This window comes from Mustela nivalis (genome assembly GCF_964662115.1).
Source record: "Mustela nivalis genome assembly, chromosome: 16".
In the NCBI taxonomy this organism is placed as follows: domain Eukaryota; kingdom Metazoa; phylum Chordata; class Mammalia; order Carnivora; family Mustelidae; genus Mustela; species Mustela nivalis.
In genome coordinates, this window is record NC_139035.1 from 23,910,079 (window position 1) to 23,930,225 (window position 20,147).

The following is a 20,147-nucleotide window of genomic DNA, read 5'->3' on the forward strand; positions in this document are numbered from 1 at the left end:
GAGAATCTTGTTTTTATATTATTTTTACCTCTGGTAGTCCTATTTTGATAGACATATAATATTAATATATCCATATAGTTTTCACATATACATGAATATAAATATAGTATAGTTTTCACATATACATGAATATAAATACACTCTCTATTAAAAAGAGGTACCACTGCAGGGGGATCCTACTTTGGATTTTAACTCCACACAGATGGACAGTAAAGAGAGGAAAAGTTGGGTACAGAATCTTTAAATAGCAGAGAACAGAACTTTTGAGTGTCCATGAGTGCAGCTGCAATGAGGAATACAGAAGTTGAAATGGTATATAGCACCTTGGCTGCTATGATTTCAAACTGATTATTTCACCCCTAAGACTGAGATTCTCAGAGGTCACTATGCCACAATAAAGCATTCAGTAAATTTAGACTCGTCATCTGAACGGACGGTGTCCAACACTTGGAAGGACAACTAATATACAAAGCAGCATTTGTGGGCAATAACAGGCCACTGAAAAAAATGTCACTTACTAGTTTCTTATGCCAGACTTGAAGGTACAGAAGAAAGCACTGATGTCTGCCGGGAAGGCATGGACTCAAAGGGGTTCCTAATATATTAACCAATCATTTGGACAAATAGTTCTCAACCACGGGTATATGTCAGAATCACCCGGGAAGGTTTCAAAAAACATAAAATACAGGGTTCTAGTTCAGACATTTTGGCTGAACTAGTCTGAGGTGGAGCCCAGACATTAGTTTTGCTCGTTTGTTGTTTTTGGAGATGTTCCTTAGGGGATATTTAGGTAGGGCCAGCGTTGAAAATTACTGGTTTTGACAACGAACGCTATTTGACCTTTATCAAGTGGGCATGAAGCTTTGTCTCTTTAACTTGGAAAAACAAAAATTTTATTGAAGATCTTACTGATTTTACTTATTCTATTCAAGACAGAGACCAATACCAATTGAGCCTCACATCTCAAAACTTAAGAAAGAATGTAACATTTCTTTTTACACAAGAATTTGACTTAGTCCATATTTATTCTTCCGAGGCTTTACTTCTCTAAAAACTACGTAAAGTTTTCATCTTTTGACAGTCTTTTATATCTACTCTATCTGATTGGGAATGCTCAGGTGTCACAGTGACAGGAACAAGAAGGGTTACAAAGGAGTAGTCAGCTACTGCCTTAGCTCAACTATGCTTTCTGGTTGTCTTGGCATATATTTTAGTGCCTGAATTCTTTTAGAGCCAAACTCAAAAGCTAATACAAATGAAGCAGCTGCGACTGCATTGTGTTACATTTACATGGAAGGCCAACTCAGACCATTGTGTTATGGAAATGAGAACACTAAGCCAAACACCTGGCCCGGAACACAAGCAGCTTTCTTTTAGCCAAAGCTAAATTGATGGCATCGTCTAAGGAGAAATGATATAAATATCATAAATATCAATAGTCACTTTATAAATAGAATATTAAAGAAAGAAGCCTGTTCCAAAAACTCAAGCAATGTGAAACAAATATATACAATTACAAGGCATTGATCATTTTCCCTTTCTGAATTAAATTTAAGTACCTGGATAACTTTTATTAGTTTACTCCTTTCTTTCTAATCACCCCTGTAATATCATTTCAATATAGTTTTAACAATGGGTAAGACATGCAATGGATGTTTTACTTAAAGGAAAACACAAATATGACAACTGTAAAAAGTCTAGCAAGATGCTAAAGAAAAAAATGAAAAACAGCATCTTTAAAAGAGGCAACAACTATTCAAATGACAAATGGTTCTTGAAGAAGCTAATAGTCAAAACTCAGATCTGCAAAAACATTTGTGAACTTATACATATGTATGGCACCTAAAAGGCTCAAAGAAATATCCACAGAAACAAATCATTAAATAAAGAATTCTATCTAGTTTCACTCCCCAATATAAGTAGGCACAGTATACACTATACACATAAAACACCATAGCCCTGAATTCCAAATACATATTAAAATTTCTCTTGGTTGAAGAAAAAAATGTAACTATTCTGCACAGGTATACTCATTTACTCCAAATGATTGCTTTGTGATGATTAAATGGTTTAGCAATCCATTCGACTGAGATCTCATCAGTAATACCAAGAGAGTAAATCACTTGATTCTGGTCATTCAATAATTCATGCATATCTTATTCATTAAACAATTATTTGCTGAGTGCTTACTGTGTACAAAGTACTGTGTTAGGCACTGAGGTAGCTACAAAGATGAGAGGAGATATTTATTGTCTAATGAGGGACACAACCCACAAACAAACAATTGCAACTGGAATTAAGGTAAAGGAATACAGAATGAACAGAAGAAACAGAAAAACTACCCTGCAGATCTCTGCTTTTCCTTACGGCTATGATTAGATAAAAGTACAAATACACTGAAACATTCTTAAAAACCAAGACCTTGCCTTACCACATGAGTTCCCTCTTACGCTTATTTTTATTTTTAAATGTATTGACTCTGCTGTCTACCACTGGCATAAAGATGGCTTAGACTAAGTAAGAAATACACATGAATACACTGTTGTACTGATTATCCATTTAAGCTTTTTAAAAATATACATTTTGGGAGATGAGATATACAAAGGTTTCGGACTTCCCAGCTTTGGGTTCACTGCTCTAAGTTCTTCCTTGGTTCCTTCCTGCCACATCCAGCAGTCAGCAGGATATAAGCGACTCTTCCCCCTCTGTTTCTCAAGCTAACCTTGACTCTAGAGCTACCAGCAGGCTCAGCTGATAGCCTGGGGTGGGTGCTGGGCTGGGCCTCGGCTGAATGGCAGGCAGTCCCTGACCTCTCACCCTGAGTTGGGATACTGATAGCAAGCGAGAAAGAGTCACTTGAGGAAAAGTTAAGTAATTTACCAAAACTTCACAGTATTTCTACAAATGGAGGAGGGAGAAGGCCCTTTTGGAGAGTCCATGACAAGCTCCTTTTTGGTTTAGTTTCTAAACCAAGATAAATGTTTCAAAAAACCAGTCTCTAATGCTTGCCAAATTTAGTTAAGCTTGACAAACAAACAAGAAAGTTAACACAGTCTTGCCCCAACCTACCTCGCCATCCTCCTCTCTGGCCATTTTTGCTACGTGCTTTTTGGCTCATGCCTCACTGAGCCCTTTTTATGTTCGCTGGGTGCCTCAGTCACTTCATGAAGTGTGTCCTTCTAAAATGCTAGTGCCTCAGCCTGCACTAGTCTTCTTCCAGTCAAGTATTTTCACGCAGCTTTTGAAACAGCTCAAATACTGGCTCCCCAGCAAAGCCTCAGCTTACACAATGCATTGTTAAAAATCTGTGTCACCACGCTTATCTACCTCCATATGAATCTGGTCACTTTTCTGTCTCTTGCTCCTAGACTAGAAAGGCTCTGGGAGTGGAAAATTCTGTTGTGTTCATTTTTGTTACCCCAGGACCTAGTGCCAACAGAGTGTCAATAATTGGTGGATCACTAATATTTTGCCCAGAGTAAGCACTCAGTAAGTATGTCACTGTCAGTAATTTTAGTCAAGGCTTGCTAAAAACTATTCATCTGCTCTTTTGGTATTTGCCTGCAAATGGAGCTGGGAAGAACAGGCCCTTTGGAGAGTCCACTGGGTAATTAGTGAACCTGCTGTCCACCACGGTAAAGACACCTGAATCCTAGAACCACAAGAACTTGTGCTTAAATCTCACTTCTGCTCCTTCAGAAAGTTAACATGGATCATTTCCATGGAAACAATCATGTTAGTAACATGAGATACTGTGTAATAACTTAGTTAAGTATCTCCCAGTTTGGTTCCTTTTTGTACTGCTTTCCCATATTCAGAGACTCTGTTGTGATATTAACTACAAAAATATTTTGTGTTGACATGAAAACTAGACATAAATCTTATTGGCATTACATTTAAGTCACATTAGCTACTGGTATTATATGGAAATTTAAAACATACAGTGTATTTCCACAGACATCCAGGTACTGCAGTGCCTCATCTAGCCAGCAATATTTTGGTTTCTTTTAAAAGAATATCAATTTTTTATCTAGCATTATCATGGAATAAGGTATTTCACAAACCAGATTTTTCTGGATAACAAGTTTTATAAGCACCACATATCTTCAAGGTTTAAAATATTCTCAATGGGTATGATCACACAATATTATACAGTTACACTTAAAAAAAAAAAAAAAGCCCAGCACAAGAAATATCATTTCACTGCTTAATGATTGAGGATCATCATTATCAATGTCAATTATTGCACTCTGCACCATCCATCCTGTAATACAATGGTACTCTTAAGGATTACTGATAAATATTGGGCTATTTGCCTTTATCCTAAGTGGATTCAGATTGTTTTTAGGACTCCTTACCTCTCATTTTCTCTGCCTCCTTCCTCAGCTCACTGTCATCTTTTGAAAAATTACAGTTAGTGTGTTCTGATGGTTATTTTTCAAATAATTATCTAGATAAGGACTGGTTAAGTTCTCCTAGAGAGCTAAGTGCATGTACTTATTGACTGCAGTTCACCAGTTGGAGGCCCCTCTTTCCTTCAATATGCCTAAATCCATGAGGTGGCTGAGATTGTCAAAATAATAACAACTGAGAAAATGGTCTGTAAGTAGTGCTAGCGGTCATGTATATGCATCATTGGTTTATTACTTTTACTAAAGAATAATTAGTTTGATTATTAAGGTAAACCTTAAATTAGCTATCAACTGTTTAAATATAAGTAAAAACTATTGTTCTTAATTTAAATTTTAAAAGCCCAGTCATGAACTTCAGATTCAATATAAGTACTTGAATGTACTATATTATAGAGGGGGATCTTTCTTCAGTTACTGACTTTAAAAAAAATTATATTTATTCTAGCATAATGGCATCAATATTTCAACTTCTAACTCAATCCTTTTCACCACTTTGCATAGATAGTCAGTTTCACTATATTTGATTTCTGTTTCATTAGGAAAATAAGAAGGGGAAGGAAGAGAGGGGAAAAAAAGTCTTTTTCATTCATTAGTTTAAAAAAAACCAACCAAACATTTAAGTGGGAAGCCACATCTATGGAACAGAGAAACTCAGCAAAACGGATAAAATCTGTTATTTTATAATTCCTGTCATAATTAGGTTAGAATATTAATCTAGTCTTGTTTCTGATCTTTAAAAATGAGAGAACTGGTAAACATTTGAAAGGTGTCATGGTAACAGATATCCATGAACTCTACAAGGCACTGAGATATAAGAAAAGCAAATCTTGCTCTTCAAGGTTAACCCAAAATAAAACATTCATTTTGGTTAACTTACAAATGAATGCCAGTTTATATAGCTCAAAATATCAGTTCAACTTAAAAAGTCATCCAGGGGCACCTGGGTGGCTCAGTGGGTTAAAGCCTCTGCCTTCGGTCGGGTCATGATCCCAGGGTCCCAGGATCGAGCCCTGTGTCCGGCTCTCTGCTCAGCAGGGAGCCTGCTTCCTCCTCTCTGTCTGCCTGCCTCTCTGTCTACTTGTGATCTCTGTCTGCCAAATAAATGAATAAAATCTTAAAAAAAAATTGGTTATCTATTAAAAAAGTAAATAAAATAAAAAGTCATACAACTAAAAAAAAAGAAGTATTGGAACATATAAAGAATACAACATATTAACTTAACTGAATTAAAACAAAATAATCTTTTTTTTCCCCAATAGAAAAGTCTACTTCTACTCTATACTGATTTCTATTGTACCTACAATAATGACCAACTTCATGGCAGTAATACTTTTCAAGTTTTAAAATAATAAATTTTAATAAAATGATTTAATTAGACAGTCTGATTTCTTATTCAATAAACAAAGAAAACCGGTGGATTAAAATCTGGGTTATCCAGAGTTATATATCAAAAAGGTCCAAACCAGAACTGTAACTGGTGGTCAGCTGACCTGATCACTTACAGCCTTCCAAGCTCAGCATTCAGGATTTAATACTGATTCTTCGTACTGCCTCATCAGTGTAAGGAATATTTTAAACTCGGTTATTTCTTCCAGGGCATTTCTTAAGCACTTAGATGGTCATCTAGAAGATGGCTTGAGGGGAGTACAGGCCAAGTTCTCAGGATTAGAACTCACAATTGTCTAATCTGATAATCTGCTCTGCAACTTTAGGAGTCCCATCATTCACTGTTTATGCTCCAGCTCAAGAAAAATAACACAAAAAAACAAAAAACTCCTTCCACTTGAAAAAAATAAATTCCAGTAGCATCTTTATAGAACAGTGATAGGTTTTCACTAGTAACTTGATAAAAGGGCATCCTGCAAAGATTTGCACTCTATAGTTCAGAGGATTTTGAATTTAACATATTTTGTTATATATTTTGAAAATTTCCCACAAGTAAAAATAATTATTCCCTAAAATCTAATAAGCCTCCTGCTGAAAGTAGTGGACGTTAACCACTGTTTATCTATCTATGTAGGTTAATAACTCTGTCCTTTAACTTCAGTATTCTAAGGAAATTCTTGAGTAAAATGGTTTGATTCCCTAGTAACTGTCTCTAACTCTAAGAAGAAAGGAGAGAAAAGTAAAATATCTTTTAGAGAAGAGGAGCACTTACTGGTACTTTGAAGGGTGAGGTATTTACAGTGTCCATGGAGTTGGGTTTCTCTGATGTACTGGTCCCTGAGATACTCCGTCTGCGGGGGGACCTTTCTGCTGGCACCTCTGGAAAAGAAGAAAGAAATGTCATGAATAAACCAAAATTTAGGATCTTTGACTACATTGTACAATTAGTGAGGTTTTCTCCTCCCACAAAAAAAAAAAAAAAAAAAAAAATTAGTTTGCTTTAAAGGTACATTACATTCTATTTCCACACGATTTATCTCTTTATCTCTGTGGTATTCGAACTCTCAAGGCACTAGGGAATCCTGGCCACACTTAAGAAATCTGTTTTACTATGACAGATTATATCTGTGCACATATAAAAAGTAATTTTTTTCTGTGCACTTTTTAATATCTATAAATTCACTTAGTATTGTTTTCTTACAGTGTATGAATCTATTTCCTTATTTGTCAGCAATATAGGAGTTAATAGAATCCAAAAACATTTTTGATATTCTTGGGAACAAAATACAGTTTTGTGTTGCGTATGATTTGATGGTGTCTGCACAAAGGTCAAAGTTCAGTTCTGTGCAGCTAGGATGATTCACCAGCCTGCAGCCAAAGGGCCACGAGAGGACTGAAAGCTGCTGCTAGGATAAAATAACATATATGCCTATGCAGATATAAAAATAGATCAGCGTCTCCTTGTGCTGGCAAGATGACCTTACTAAAATCTTACTCTGGAATCCTAAATCTGTTCAAATTGACCTTACAAGCTTCGGATTTTGCAGATGAGGTGATATTTTCTCATTTAATTACTATACACTATATTCAGGTTACATTTAAACAATTTTTTCATAGAGTGATAAAAATATATGCATATATACATATGCACATACACACACACACACACAGATGATAGATATATACATATTATACCTTTATCACAACTGCTTCCCATCTCCACTTCAACTGACAGACATATAGGAATCCAGCTTCTCAGATAACATTAGATAATCTCAACATGGACAAGGAAAAAAAACACATCCTAAAAAAAGTATTCTGTATTATCTTCCAGATCTTAAAAAATAAGGAGTAAATCGTGACTCCGGAGACTGACATTTTGATTCCTGCTGTTCTCCCTTTAAAAGATAGATGCAGTTTAAACTTCCATTTCTGGCCTCCTGGCCCCTGGGATCCGTGCTACTTCCACTTAAGAGAAAGCGTTTTTTCTCTCGCTCCCTCCCTGTGTCTTGCTCTTCCCCCTCCCTCGCTACAGCTTGCAGAGAGCAAGCGAGAAAGAAACACACAGGACTGCAGCTATTCAATCAATCGTTCCGACTGCACATCCTCATTAGTTACTTTCAGGCTATTAGCAGACGCCCAACCACTGCCTCCCCTCAGTTACAGAAAATTTCACTGTATTACACTAATCTGCAGCAAGATAAAACATTTACTGAAATTTATATTCAGCTAGTGCCAAAAGGACACCATTTTACACAGACCTAGTAAGGTACACAAATCAATCCCTCCCATGAAAATCCAATCGGAAGTGCTTACCCTATTACTATCTTTGCACACTGGACACTGATTTCCTTTCCATGACTAAACATATCTTCTGTGTGACATCTTGACCCGTAAAACATAAGCCAAATTGCAACATTCCTAATGACTGAGAGGTTGCCAACATAGCGTCTTATATGCCTGCAGTACAAGAAAGTCCCATGCTATCACTGTTATAAAATTACAACCAGTAACTGAAAGTCTCTCAACTTCTCTCTAAACCATCAGTGGTTAAATGAGCCTTAATGTACAGTCATTTTCAGAATCAGACACACACGACTTCTAAAAAAATGGCAGTATAATTAGCTAAAATTCACGGCAATGGCACAAAGCACCAAATTTAAACAAATCAGTTTTGCAAAGCACACGGAACAACAAGACCTTCAGACTTCAGGAACGTGACTTTAAAGAGTGATTATCCAAGTTAGGCATTTCTGCTGTATGGGGGGCTGGCTGGTGGGGAAAGGGGATGGTAAAGATAAAAGAAAATTTCATCCTTCCTCTGAAAATGACCTATAATTAGAAGATACATGAGACTGAACATTATAACATATTTTAATATCTGAATAACTGATGGAGAAACCAAACTAGGAGAAAATAAATTCCATTAGCAAGAATAAAATGATCCAGTAAACAGTTTTCCTTAATTCACAATGTTCTGGATAAGGGAAAAAACGGAAACTTATTTCCTCATTTTCTTTCAAATATCTAATTTTAGTTTTCAGGCATCTGAACTCACTAAATAAATATATTTCCAGGCTTTTAACAATGTGAAATTACATTGGCTAAAATGAGCAGCCACATTTTAAACTCTTAACAAATATGTTATTTGTTGTACTTCTCTTTATCTTTTAGAGGCTCTTTCTGCATCATGAAAAAAAAAATCACAGCTCTGGCATAGCTTAAAGAATACCACTGGGCTCAAAAAGGAGAAATTAAATTTTTCTTGAAGTTTGAACAATTGCCACTAAGAGGGCAAAGCGGAAATAAGCTAACTAACTAATGATGAGAGTTCCACACTTCCTTTCTCAGCCCCCACAACAATGCAACTTAACTGATAATGCACAAAAGGCCTTTGAATACCCAAGTTCTTTCATTTTCAGAAGATTCAGGACTATTTCAAAGCCGAGAAAAGAATATATACCCCAACCACCAATGGCCACGTAGAACCAGGTAGCAGCCTCAGCAAGGACCAAATTAACAGCTAGCTGGATTAGCCACAGGGAAGCCTGCATATGAAACTGGTCCAGTTACCTTTAACTTGAAATCGTCAAGCAGAAAGGAAAGCTGCTACTATGCTCTTAAAGCCACATTTCTGCTGAGTTGGAAGGAAAATCTATACTGGTTCTAGTAGACCAAAATTAGACAGCTCTCTCCCCTGCCCCCTCTCATTCTACATAGACCACATTATTTTCATCCGCTATAAAAATTATTGTTCTGTTCATGATCATATTTAATCACAGTCATTTTTAAGTGTGTTCTCTAAGACTGAGACAGAGACCTTATAATATTGTTCCAGTAAAGGTCTGAAACTGTTTTGTTCACTTTCTCATCCTCTAAAAATATTTTTCATCTTTAGATTAAAAGGCAAAAAAAAAAGTTATGAAATATAAAAGCTTGGTTAAGTTTTAAATTTATTTCTTCATTTCCTGTGCCATTGGGTATGAACCAAGATGAAGTGACCACTTCTCTTAATAAGAGATAACCTGCAATACAGCTCCACATGAGACATAAATTGAACAAAGAGAACATGTGGATGCTTTTCTTAGCAGCTCTACCCATGATCTGTGTGATCCGGTGTAAGCCATCTTACCTTTTCTGCTCTGGTCTTCATTAATAAACTGGGTTATTCAGACCAACCAGAGATGAAGCCAAGATGAATGAGTTTATATGCTTTGGTGCAAAATTAGCTCTTCAGAAGAAAGGGGCTCTCTAAATTGAAAGTCTGGTATCATAACATCATTTATTCCACACAATACCTATTTTCTTCCCTGTTCACGTGCCTTCTTTGGAAAGTGTGGCAAACAAATCAACAGTTGGAGCTTCATAGAGGCAAAGGCACTTTCGGTGGAGGACATGCTTGTTCAACAGACAGAAGTCAACCTCTGCCTTTAGAACCTAGTCGTTGTGTTGTTCATGGCCTTAATTCACTTATTAGGAAGTAAATGTCAAAAATCATCTCAAGGAGCGCAAACAAGTAGGACAGTGTAAGGGAGATGGAGAGGTGTAGCAATTTCATTACAGTAATTATAGTGAATGGGTAGTCGTGTTGAAGAGAGATGTGGAAGTCATCCTGCAGGTTTAGTAGGGAAGAACACTACAGGCAGAGGGAAGCCAATATGAAGCTTCTAGGGTGAAGGGCAGCACGGAGGCCAGTCGCACCGTGGTTAATAGGGACAAAGAGTAGAAGAAAGTCTACTCTGAGCAGGTGTGCTCAGGCCAGGTAGGCTGTGTAGGCCTATGTGTAAAGACTTGAGCTTTCTACTCTGAAGTGAAAAACGGCCTGGTCAAACAGATTTCACCAAAAGGTACAAATCACATGGAAACCTTATGGCGATATACTTACTGGCACTTTCTAAATTATTTTCTTTTCAGGACTTTGAAAAATTACTGAAATAATTCTGGAATATTACTATGTTTGGGAAGAGAGTAAAGGTTAATGTTTATCGGATTAACTGAGGGTTAGGTTCCAAAAGCCTCTGAAAGTATCTTAGATGAGAAAAGTATCTGTTGTCCTTATGGCCAAATATCCATAAGCATCAACTGCATTTTGTTATGCCCCGATAATGGGTCCCTGATGAAGGGAGTGAGACTGATACAAAGCGAAGGTCAAGCAAAGCTTTATTTCGCGCCAAGCATCAAGAATCTAACCGAACGTTCAGGGACGCACCTTTTACACAAGAGAGGGTGACCCTTCTCTGTTTCACAGTCTAGCTTTTAAGGGCAAAGGCCATGCGGTGGGGCCTGGCCACCCACAGGTGATTGTAACACACACAGGAAACTCCATAGTGATGCTAGATGACCAACTGAGTTACAATTTACCCTAGTAGACATTTGACCCAGCCTATTACACCTTGATTAGGATTGGCGCCAAAAAGAGTTCCCAAAGGGTGGGGGCCCCTACTCCTTGGTGGCTAGGGAGACAGTATGCAAGCCCCTACTGATCGGATGTCTCCACCTGGCCTGACCCACCCTTGGGTCTGGGCTTTGTTACCTGAAGCTGGTTTCCGGGACTTGTTTTTAAGTGAATCCCCTGGGGGAAGGGAAGCAGGGACAGTTTAACTTTAATGAAAGCCTCTTGCTAAATAGGTCCTTACACATTTATTTTTGTTCAATCACATTCAGCCAAAGTTCGTATACCATCACATCATATATACATACACACACACACACACAAACATAAATAACATAAATTAACATAAATAAATAACATAAATATATATATTAACATAAATCAGATATCATGAATTCTGATAATGTTTGCCACTCTTAGGATGAGTTACCATTGTTAAGACATGATTCAAAATACTTTCTCTAAAGAGAGATACTCTAAGTTATTTAGGGGTGCCTGGGAGGTTCAGTTGGTTGAGTGGCTGCCTTCATCTCAGGTCATGATCTGGGGGTCCTGGGATTGAGCCCCACATCAGGCTTGCAGCTTGATGGAGAGCCTGCTTTTCCCTCTCCCTCCACCTGCTGCTCTGCCTACTTGTGTTTCTCTAGCTCTTGGTCAAACAAATAAATAAAATCTTTTTTAAAAAGTATTTAGGCACCTCTTTGAGGCAGAATTATTTTTATGATAAATTTAGCTAATATTGAGTTTGTTTTGTGCTAAGTGCTGGATCTGGACGCTATCTTTCCTTATCCTTGGGGCAGCGCTTAACAATTATTACTCTGTTAGATGAGCATCGGGGCCAAATTTAAAAGAAGAAAATAATACTTACCAATGTGAAAGTAATTTCAGAAAATTCAACACAAAAGATGATCAAAATGTAGAAAGACATTTATGTGAAAAGTTTTAATGTAATGTAATGTAGAAAGTTTTAATTTGGTGGACAATGATGTACATGTGCTGCTGAAGTGAGCACAAGTGGACAATGATGTAAGGAACCCAAATATCCTTCTTATAGCAAAATTCTCTAGTTATGAGAGATCAGGAAACCATTACCTGCTCAAAGGTGCAGTCAGTGTGGCATGCACAGTATGCCTCAATACTTCCCATGAATGGCAACCCAAGTCAATTCCTAGTAATTTTGTGTATGGAATCATAAAACATGAATGAATGTGAATGCTCTGTCAATTACAATTATTCACAGGCCCCTTTAGTACTTTTGGTATTGTATTTAGGCAACAAAAGGGGAATTCTTCACTTCACTTCAAAAACCTTTTTAAAAATCAATAACATTCCAACAAAGTATGACAGAAAACTGAATACACAGCAAAATCTGTTCATGCACCCATTCATGTCATCAATGACATGAATATCAATATTTCAGGATGTTGCTGTGAATGAGCCCAATTCACTATCATCTATTTGCCTTTATATTGTGTAAATGACAACAATATATAAGACCGGCTATGTCGTGGCTCAAGTTATTAATGAATAAAATAAGTAAATAATGTTATTTATTTCAGCTGTGAATTCTGAATTAGGAGGACTCCTTTCCATGGGAGCAGAGAAGATGTTTAAGCAACAGAATGGGAAGGAAGGAGTAGCATCAGGCAATGGGTTTGTATGGATTCAATAAAGAAGGACCTCAAAAACAAATGGCAAAAGGTGAAAGAGAAAAGGCTTCATGAAAATGGGATTGCGTGCTTTGTTGATGGACTTCTAAAGGTAATGAGACCTTAAAAAATTTGGGGAGAGAACAATTTTGTAAAGGAAAAGTGACATGAACAAAGAGAAGAAAATTACACACTGCATTTATAAAGCTGCCAACACCACAGCACCGGGGCGTTTTATAGACTTCATCCACCTGCTTTTCTGTAGGACATTTGCTGCTGTATCCCATTTTTATAGCTTTAAAGCCTGTGTACTGACAGTCACTACCATTCAGCTGCTCTGAAATACAAATGCCCAGAGCCACTTTAATTCATCCAATTTGTATCACTTAGGCTGCAGCACCTCATTCAAACAAACAGACCTTTCAAGTTTGCATGCCCTCCACACTTACTTCAATCTGAACAAATCGGTGCTTAGTACACAAATGGGGTGAATTCTTAGTAAGTAAAGCCATTCAGTCTCCCCACCTTTTCTTTACTTCAGCAACGTTATTATCTATTATTGTTATTATTTTAAAACTTTCTTCTTATTAATGTAATAGGAGGAAGGATTTCTCTCTGGTCAAGGAGCCTGGACACCCGCAGGTATTCCATTTCTCTACATGATGATACTGGATAGGATAGCAGAGAAGAGTTTCAGTGCAAGTAACACTCTCAACCAGAAAGGCTAAGAAAACAGTGCAAGGATGTTTACATGGTAGTTAAAGTTTCAAATACAAAGTCTATCTCTGGTTCTTAGTGATATCCACCAGGGATCTTAATAATTATGATAAAAACAAAATAACAACCCCTCCCCCCCCCCAAATAACAAGGACCTGCTACACTAAAACCACCATTTACGATTCCTTATTACATGCTAAGTGTTTTTTTACAAGTTACCTCTTCCATCATCAGAACAGTTCTCTGGAGCACCTCCTTTTACAGATAAGGAAAGAAAAGAGGTTCTATTACTCTGCCCATGTTTGCAAAGCTGGTCAAGGGCAGAATCAGGACTGAAACTCAAACAGTCTGGATCTAGAGTCTGTACTTTTTAATTACCATGCATGCTATCCTGCTCTCCAAGTGTTTTGTATTATGGGCTGTAACGGAGAAGAAATAAGATAAATAATCATGGAATCTCCAATTTTCCTCTTCCTAAAAATAACTCTAAAGAATTCTAACAATATGCACATGATTCTTCATACTTTAAAGAGAATTAAATCACTTACTGTGTTGAGGACCTAGTAACATAAAGAACTGCTAAAACTAATATGACACTGTATGTTAATTATTCTTAAATTTTAAAAAAGTGTGTTATCATGTTGTATTCCACTTAACCAGTGATTGGCCAGCCTGGCTGTGGAGCTTTCAATCAAACACAGATGCCTAGTTCAGACCCACTGAATCACAACCTTTGGGGGAGGGGAGGGATGGCCTAGGTATAAACATTTATAAAAAACCTCTCTAGGTAAATCTGGTATGTCCTTCTTCCTTCCTTCCTTCCCTCCTTCCTTCCTTCCATCTTTCTTTCCTTCTCTTTCTTTTCTTTTTTTCTTTCTTAAAAAGATTTACTTATTTATTTGACAGACATCACAAGTAAGCAGAGAGGCAGGTGGAGAGAAAGGAGGAAGCAGGCTCCCTGCTGAGCAGAGAGCCCCATGCGGGGCTCGATCCCAGGACCCTGGGACCATGACCCCAGCAGAAGGCAGAGGCTTCAACCCACTGAGCCACCCAGGCGCCCCTTCTTTTTTTATTTAAAAACAAACAAACTTTTTTTTTTTTTTTTTAAACTTGGCCCCACGGATGCGTGGGTGGCTGTCTTGATTTTGGCTCAGGTCATGATCTTGGGTGGGGGCCCTTAAGTCCGGTTCTGTGCTTAACTCAGAGTCAGGTTCTCTCTGCTCTGCCCCTTGCCCCACTCACACTCTTCCTCTCTCAAATAAGTAACATCTTAAAAAATAAATAAATAAACTAGGCTCCATACCCAGTGTGGAGCTCATGACCCTGGGATCAAGAGTTGGATGTTCTATTGACTGAGACAGCCAACTGCCCCTGCATTCCTTTTTTTTTTTTTTTTAATTGAGATGTTAAAGACATATAGAATGATACTGGTTTTAGATGTACAACATAATTTAATATTCATATACTTGTGAGGTGATTACCACAATAACTCTAGTTAACATTTGTCACTATACATGTACAAATTAAAAAAAAAAAAAGACAGAATTAAATTATATTCTTTGAGGGATAATTGATTGAAAAAAAAAAGTCAGAGAAAATTCTCAATCCTGGAACACTGATGCTAATAACAACGTTCTAGTCAAGAAACAAAGAAACAAAAAAACAAGAAACAAAGGAAATGGGCTAAGGAGAGTGAGGTGTTTTAATGCAATGGTGAAAAAATATGAACAAAATCAGAAACAACCCATAAAAAATATCTACTACTGATTCCGTCAATTAAAAAGCCCTCCAAAAAATAACCTGCCTCAGGGGGAGGAATGATAGAGCACAGAGGATCTTTAGGGCAGTGAAAAAACTCTGTATAATACTATAATGAGGGATGCATGTCATTACACATTTGTTCAAGCCCAGAGGATGTACAATATCAAAAATAAACCCTAATATAAACTATGGACTTGGGGTAATTATGATGTGTAAATACAGATTCATCAACTGTAACAAATGTACTACTCTGGCAGAGAATACTGGTAATGGGGAGGCTGTGCATAGGTGGGGAAAAGGGCATATGGGAACTCTTTGTACCTTCCTCTTAATATTGTTGTAAACCTAAAACTGTTAAAAAAAAAATGGGCATTAAATGAAACAAAACTCTGTCTTTCTATCCTCCTAAAGTAATCTTCAATACACCTAAGTGAAGAGATAACTACTTAGTTCAATTCTATGAGACACAAATAGATAAATAGCATTAAGGTCTTAGGTTTTACAAAGAATAATCTTTAAATAAAGAACAGTATTCAACATAAGATGACATTTTTGAAGATTTCAACCCAGTTATTTGTAAGGCTCTCTTAATCTCACAGCTTCATTTGGTGAATAAGATTTATATTCAACTCAGGAAGGCATTATGTCTTCTAAGTTTACAGAGATGTAAAAACTTTCAACTTTTCTATAACCAACTTAACATGTTCTCTTACTTAGTATGTTTTATATATAATTGTAGGTAAAATCTCTGATTTATTCATACCATGATTTCAGTATTCATCTTTAAAATCTTAAAAAAAAATTGGTCTTTGATTATGCCAGGGTCTTTTAAGACAAGTTTGTGGAAAACAAACAAAACAGAGGATCATAGGGGAAGAGAGGGGAAAAAAAGAGAAATCAGAGAGGGAGACAAACCATAAGAGACTCTTAACTATAGGAAACAAACCAAGTGTTGATGGTGGGGGATGGGGTAACTGGGTGATGGGCATTAAAGAGGGCACGTGACGTATTGAGCACTGGGTGTTATATGCAACTATGAATCATGGAACTCTACCTCTGAAACTAGTAATATGCTACATGTTAATTAACTGAATTAAAATAAAAGAAAAATTTAAAAAGACTAGTTTGCGGTTTATTCCAAAACAGACATTAATAAAAAGTATTGAAAACACAAATATTTGGCCTCTAATATAAAGATGAGCACTCACTCTTATACTGAGGACCAAATATATCATATAGCACTGTACAAAAACAACAAATATTTACATTGGACATCACTTCGTAGTAAAGGTATCAGAAAAAGGAGAATCCTGCGATGTTGATTTGTACTCCTTATGCCACCAACACTGCCAAGTCTCATTTCAAAATGCCTTTGGCTTCATTTTGTCCCCTTTATTTACACTACTATCTATCACCCTAGTCCTAGACTTCTCACACAGATCATGGCAGGACTGTCCTAACTGATCTCACTGGCTCCTGTCTTTTCCTGCTGAAAGCTATCTTGCTTGCCATTACCAGATTAGTTTCCCTAAAACATTACTTTCTTGATGTAATTCCTTCCTAGAGGTCTTTAGACAGTCAGGCACTGGAAAAAACCACCTGGCCCCACCTTTCATAGTCACGCTTTTCTGTCAACACTCTCCAACAAATTGCCTTGGACAGATGATCTTTGATCTCAAACTGGCCATATTCATTCCCCTGCATTTGTGTTTGCTAATGGTTTTCACCTATCTGCCAAATCTTAGGGGACCTTCATTATCAGTGTCAGTTCATCTACTTCCATAAAACCAGCACTAATTGTTGACATTTCTTTGATTTCCAATTAATACATTTGGAGAAGTTCATATTACTTGATTACATGTTCTTTAGTTTCAGGTACCAAACTACATTCCTGCCCAGTACAGTGTTCTGCAACTGCTGTCTTGAATAAGGTATGAAATAATGTAAGATTTGAATAATAGTGATCTCGTCTCAATTTTTGTATAAAGCAAGTTTCAGTAAATAGAATTTAAATAGGGTCTCCTGCAATGTTCTCATGAACCAATTGCACCAATTCTTGTTTGTTTGCAGGGAATATAAAACAGAATAAAAAAATAATAATTAGTAACAAATAAATTTATAAACAACTAAAAAATAGTTCGGCATAGTCTGGACACATTTTCTTTTCTCCTTTAAAAAACACATTGGGGGATGCCTGGGTGGCTCAGTGGTTAAAGCCTCTGCCTTCGGCTCGGGTCGTGATCCCAGGGTCCCGGGATCGAGCCTCACATCAGGCTCTCTGCTCAGCAGGGAGCCTGCCTCCTCCTCCTCTCTCTCTCTGCCTGTCTCTGCCTACTTGTGATCTGTCTGTCAAAAAAAAAAAAAAACCACATTGGGTCATATAGACTTGCCTTTTTTTTGAATGTTCAAATGGTAAAATATCATTTAGTATACAACTTCATATGGTTCAATACAAAATTTAATAATTTAAATAAAAATTTAATACATAATAATACATTTTCTAGTTATTTCTAATTCACATATAGAATTAAAGTGAAACATATAGTTAAGTTTAAGAATTGCTCTTTTTAGGGGCGCCTGGGTGGCTCAGTGGGTTAATCCTCAGCATTTGGCTCAGGTCATGATTCCAGGGTCCTGGGATCGAGCTCCACATCGGGCTCTCTGCTCAGCAGGAGGCCTGCTTCCTCCTCTCTGCCTGTGTCTCTGCCTACTTGTGATCCCTGTCTGTCAAATAAATAAATAAAATCTTAAAAAAAAAATAATTGCTCTTTTTATGTATATTAATTTTACTCTTCAGTTATAATTGAGATTTTGATAAATAAGCTTCATGAAAGCTTAGGTTTAAAAGTTTTGAGGTATTTCCTTCTAGGCATCATTCTTTTTGAAAATTCACAAATTTCCAGGTTTTCTTCAGAAGCACATTTAAATATAATAAGGTTTAATTCTTGATATCTTATTCATTTTCATTTTCTTTAGAGATCTGTTCTGCTTGATTTTTTTTTTTTAAAGATTTTATTTTTTATTTGACAGAGAGAGAGAAAACACAATCAGGGGGAGCAGCAGGCAGAGGGAGAGGGAGACACAGGCTCTCCGAAAGCAGGGAGCCTGGTGCCGGGCTTGATCCCAGGACCCTGGGATAGTGACCTGAGCTGAAAGCAGATGCTTAACTCTCTGAGCCACCCACGCGCCCCTCGGCTTGATTTTCTTAAAATTTTTATTTGAACATCCTGCTCAGAAAAAATTCTGAAAGAAGTTTTTTCTTTTCCTAAGGAAATTCCCTAAATGAAGGATGTAAGACTTAAACACAAAGGGAACCATGACCACCTGTGGGACGCAATAGAGATTTAACTGTCATACTTAAGGGTTAGCATGACTCTTAGGATTTTTTGCTTCTTTTTCAGTTTCAATATCAGAAAGTTAATTTGTTCATTTCTCATGAAAAACTGAATTGCCATTGATTGGAAATAGTAATGCAAGTGTAATCCAGCATTCATTATTTTTCAGAAGTCAAGCCTCATGAGAAATCAAACCACAACAGATGACGGATTTTAAGATACTGATTTAGTCTCTTTCACGGTTATCAGTTATAAGCCTACTTACATTTTCTGTTTCCTCCATAGCAGGTTTAATAACTTACACCTTTCTTTAAAATATCCACTTTCTCAGCGTGACTGGGTGGCTCAGAAAATTAAATGTCCAACTCTTGACTTTGGCTCAGGTCAAAATCAAGAGTTGTGTGGGGCTCTGTATTGGGTGTGGAGCCTACTTAAGATTCTTTCTCTCCCTCTTCCCACCCAAATAAGATGTCCATTTTCTCTAAATTTTCCAAATATCATAAAGTTGTTTATGAGAGAGTCCTATTTTTCAAGACTCCGATTTTCTATAATTATGTCCCCTTTTCATTTCTAACATGTTCCTTTGTGCTTTCTTTTTTGTCTTGATCAAATCTTGACAGTTTCATCTATATTAATTGAATTTTCTAATAAAACTACTCTTGGCTTTTTTATTTAAGATTTATTTATTTGTGTGAGAGAGAGAGAGAGAGACAGAGCACAAGAAAGCAGAGTGGCAGGCAGAGGCAGAGAGAGAAGCAGGCTCCCCGCTGAGCAAGGAGCCTGATGTGGGACTCCATCCCAGGATCCTGGGATCATGACCTGAGCCAAAGGCAGCGACTTAACCGACTGAGCCACCCAGGCGTCCCCAAAACTATTGGCTTTATTGGTTCTATTACATTTATTTCTGTCTTCCATTTCATTATCATCTGCTATTATCTTCACTATTTCTCTCCCTAAACTTTCTTTGGAGATATACATGTTTTAACTTGGAGATAAATGCTTAATTAGCTCATTAATTTTCAGCTTTTCTCCCTTTCAGTACAAAAGGTTAAGGTTGTTAGATTTTACTTAATAACTATTTCACAATATCCTACAGGTTTTGATATGTACTGTTTTCAGGATGTTTTGATATGTACTGTTTTCAGGATGTTCAGTTCTATTTTATAATTTTTATTATTACTTCTTCTTTGACTAAAGAGTTATAGATAAGCAACTTTAAAAGTTTCTAAAAGTAAAGGTGTGTGGTTTTTTTGTTGCTGTTAAGATTTTAATTATTTATTTGTTAGACAGAGAGAGCGCACAAAGCAGGGAAGCAGCAGGCTCCCCACTGAGCAAGGAGCCTGAGGTGGGACTCGATCCCAGGATCAAAACTGGAGCCAAAGGCAGATGTTTAACTGACTGAGCCACCCAGGTGTCCCAGGAAAGTTTTGTAATGTAAATTTTTGTTACTAATTTCTAACTTAGTTCAACTATGATCAAGAGATGTGTTCTGTAT

At 37.0% G+C, this 20,147-nt stretch overlaps 1 protein-coding gene across 10 annotated transcripts in view; it reads right to left on the reverse strand.

The window, feature by feature from the left end:
- Nucleotides 1–20,147, reverse strand: part of RASAL2 (RAS protein activator like 2) — a gene marked incomplete at its 5' end in the record, with an annotated part of 358,965 nt that overhangs the window by 81,878 nt on the left and 256,940 nt on the right. For all 10 annotated transcript variants that reach the window (XM_082704136.1, XM_082704135.1, XM_082704134.1 and 7 more), the window contains one exon: nt 6,571–6,677. In XM_082704136.1, the coding sequence (XP_082560262.1) occupies nt 6,571–6,677 (107 nt within the window). The remainder of the gene's footprint in view (nt 1–6,570; nt 6,678–20,147) is intronic.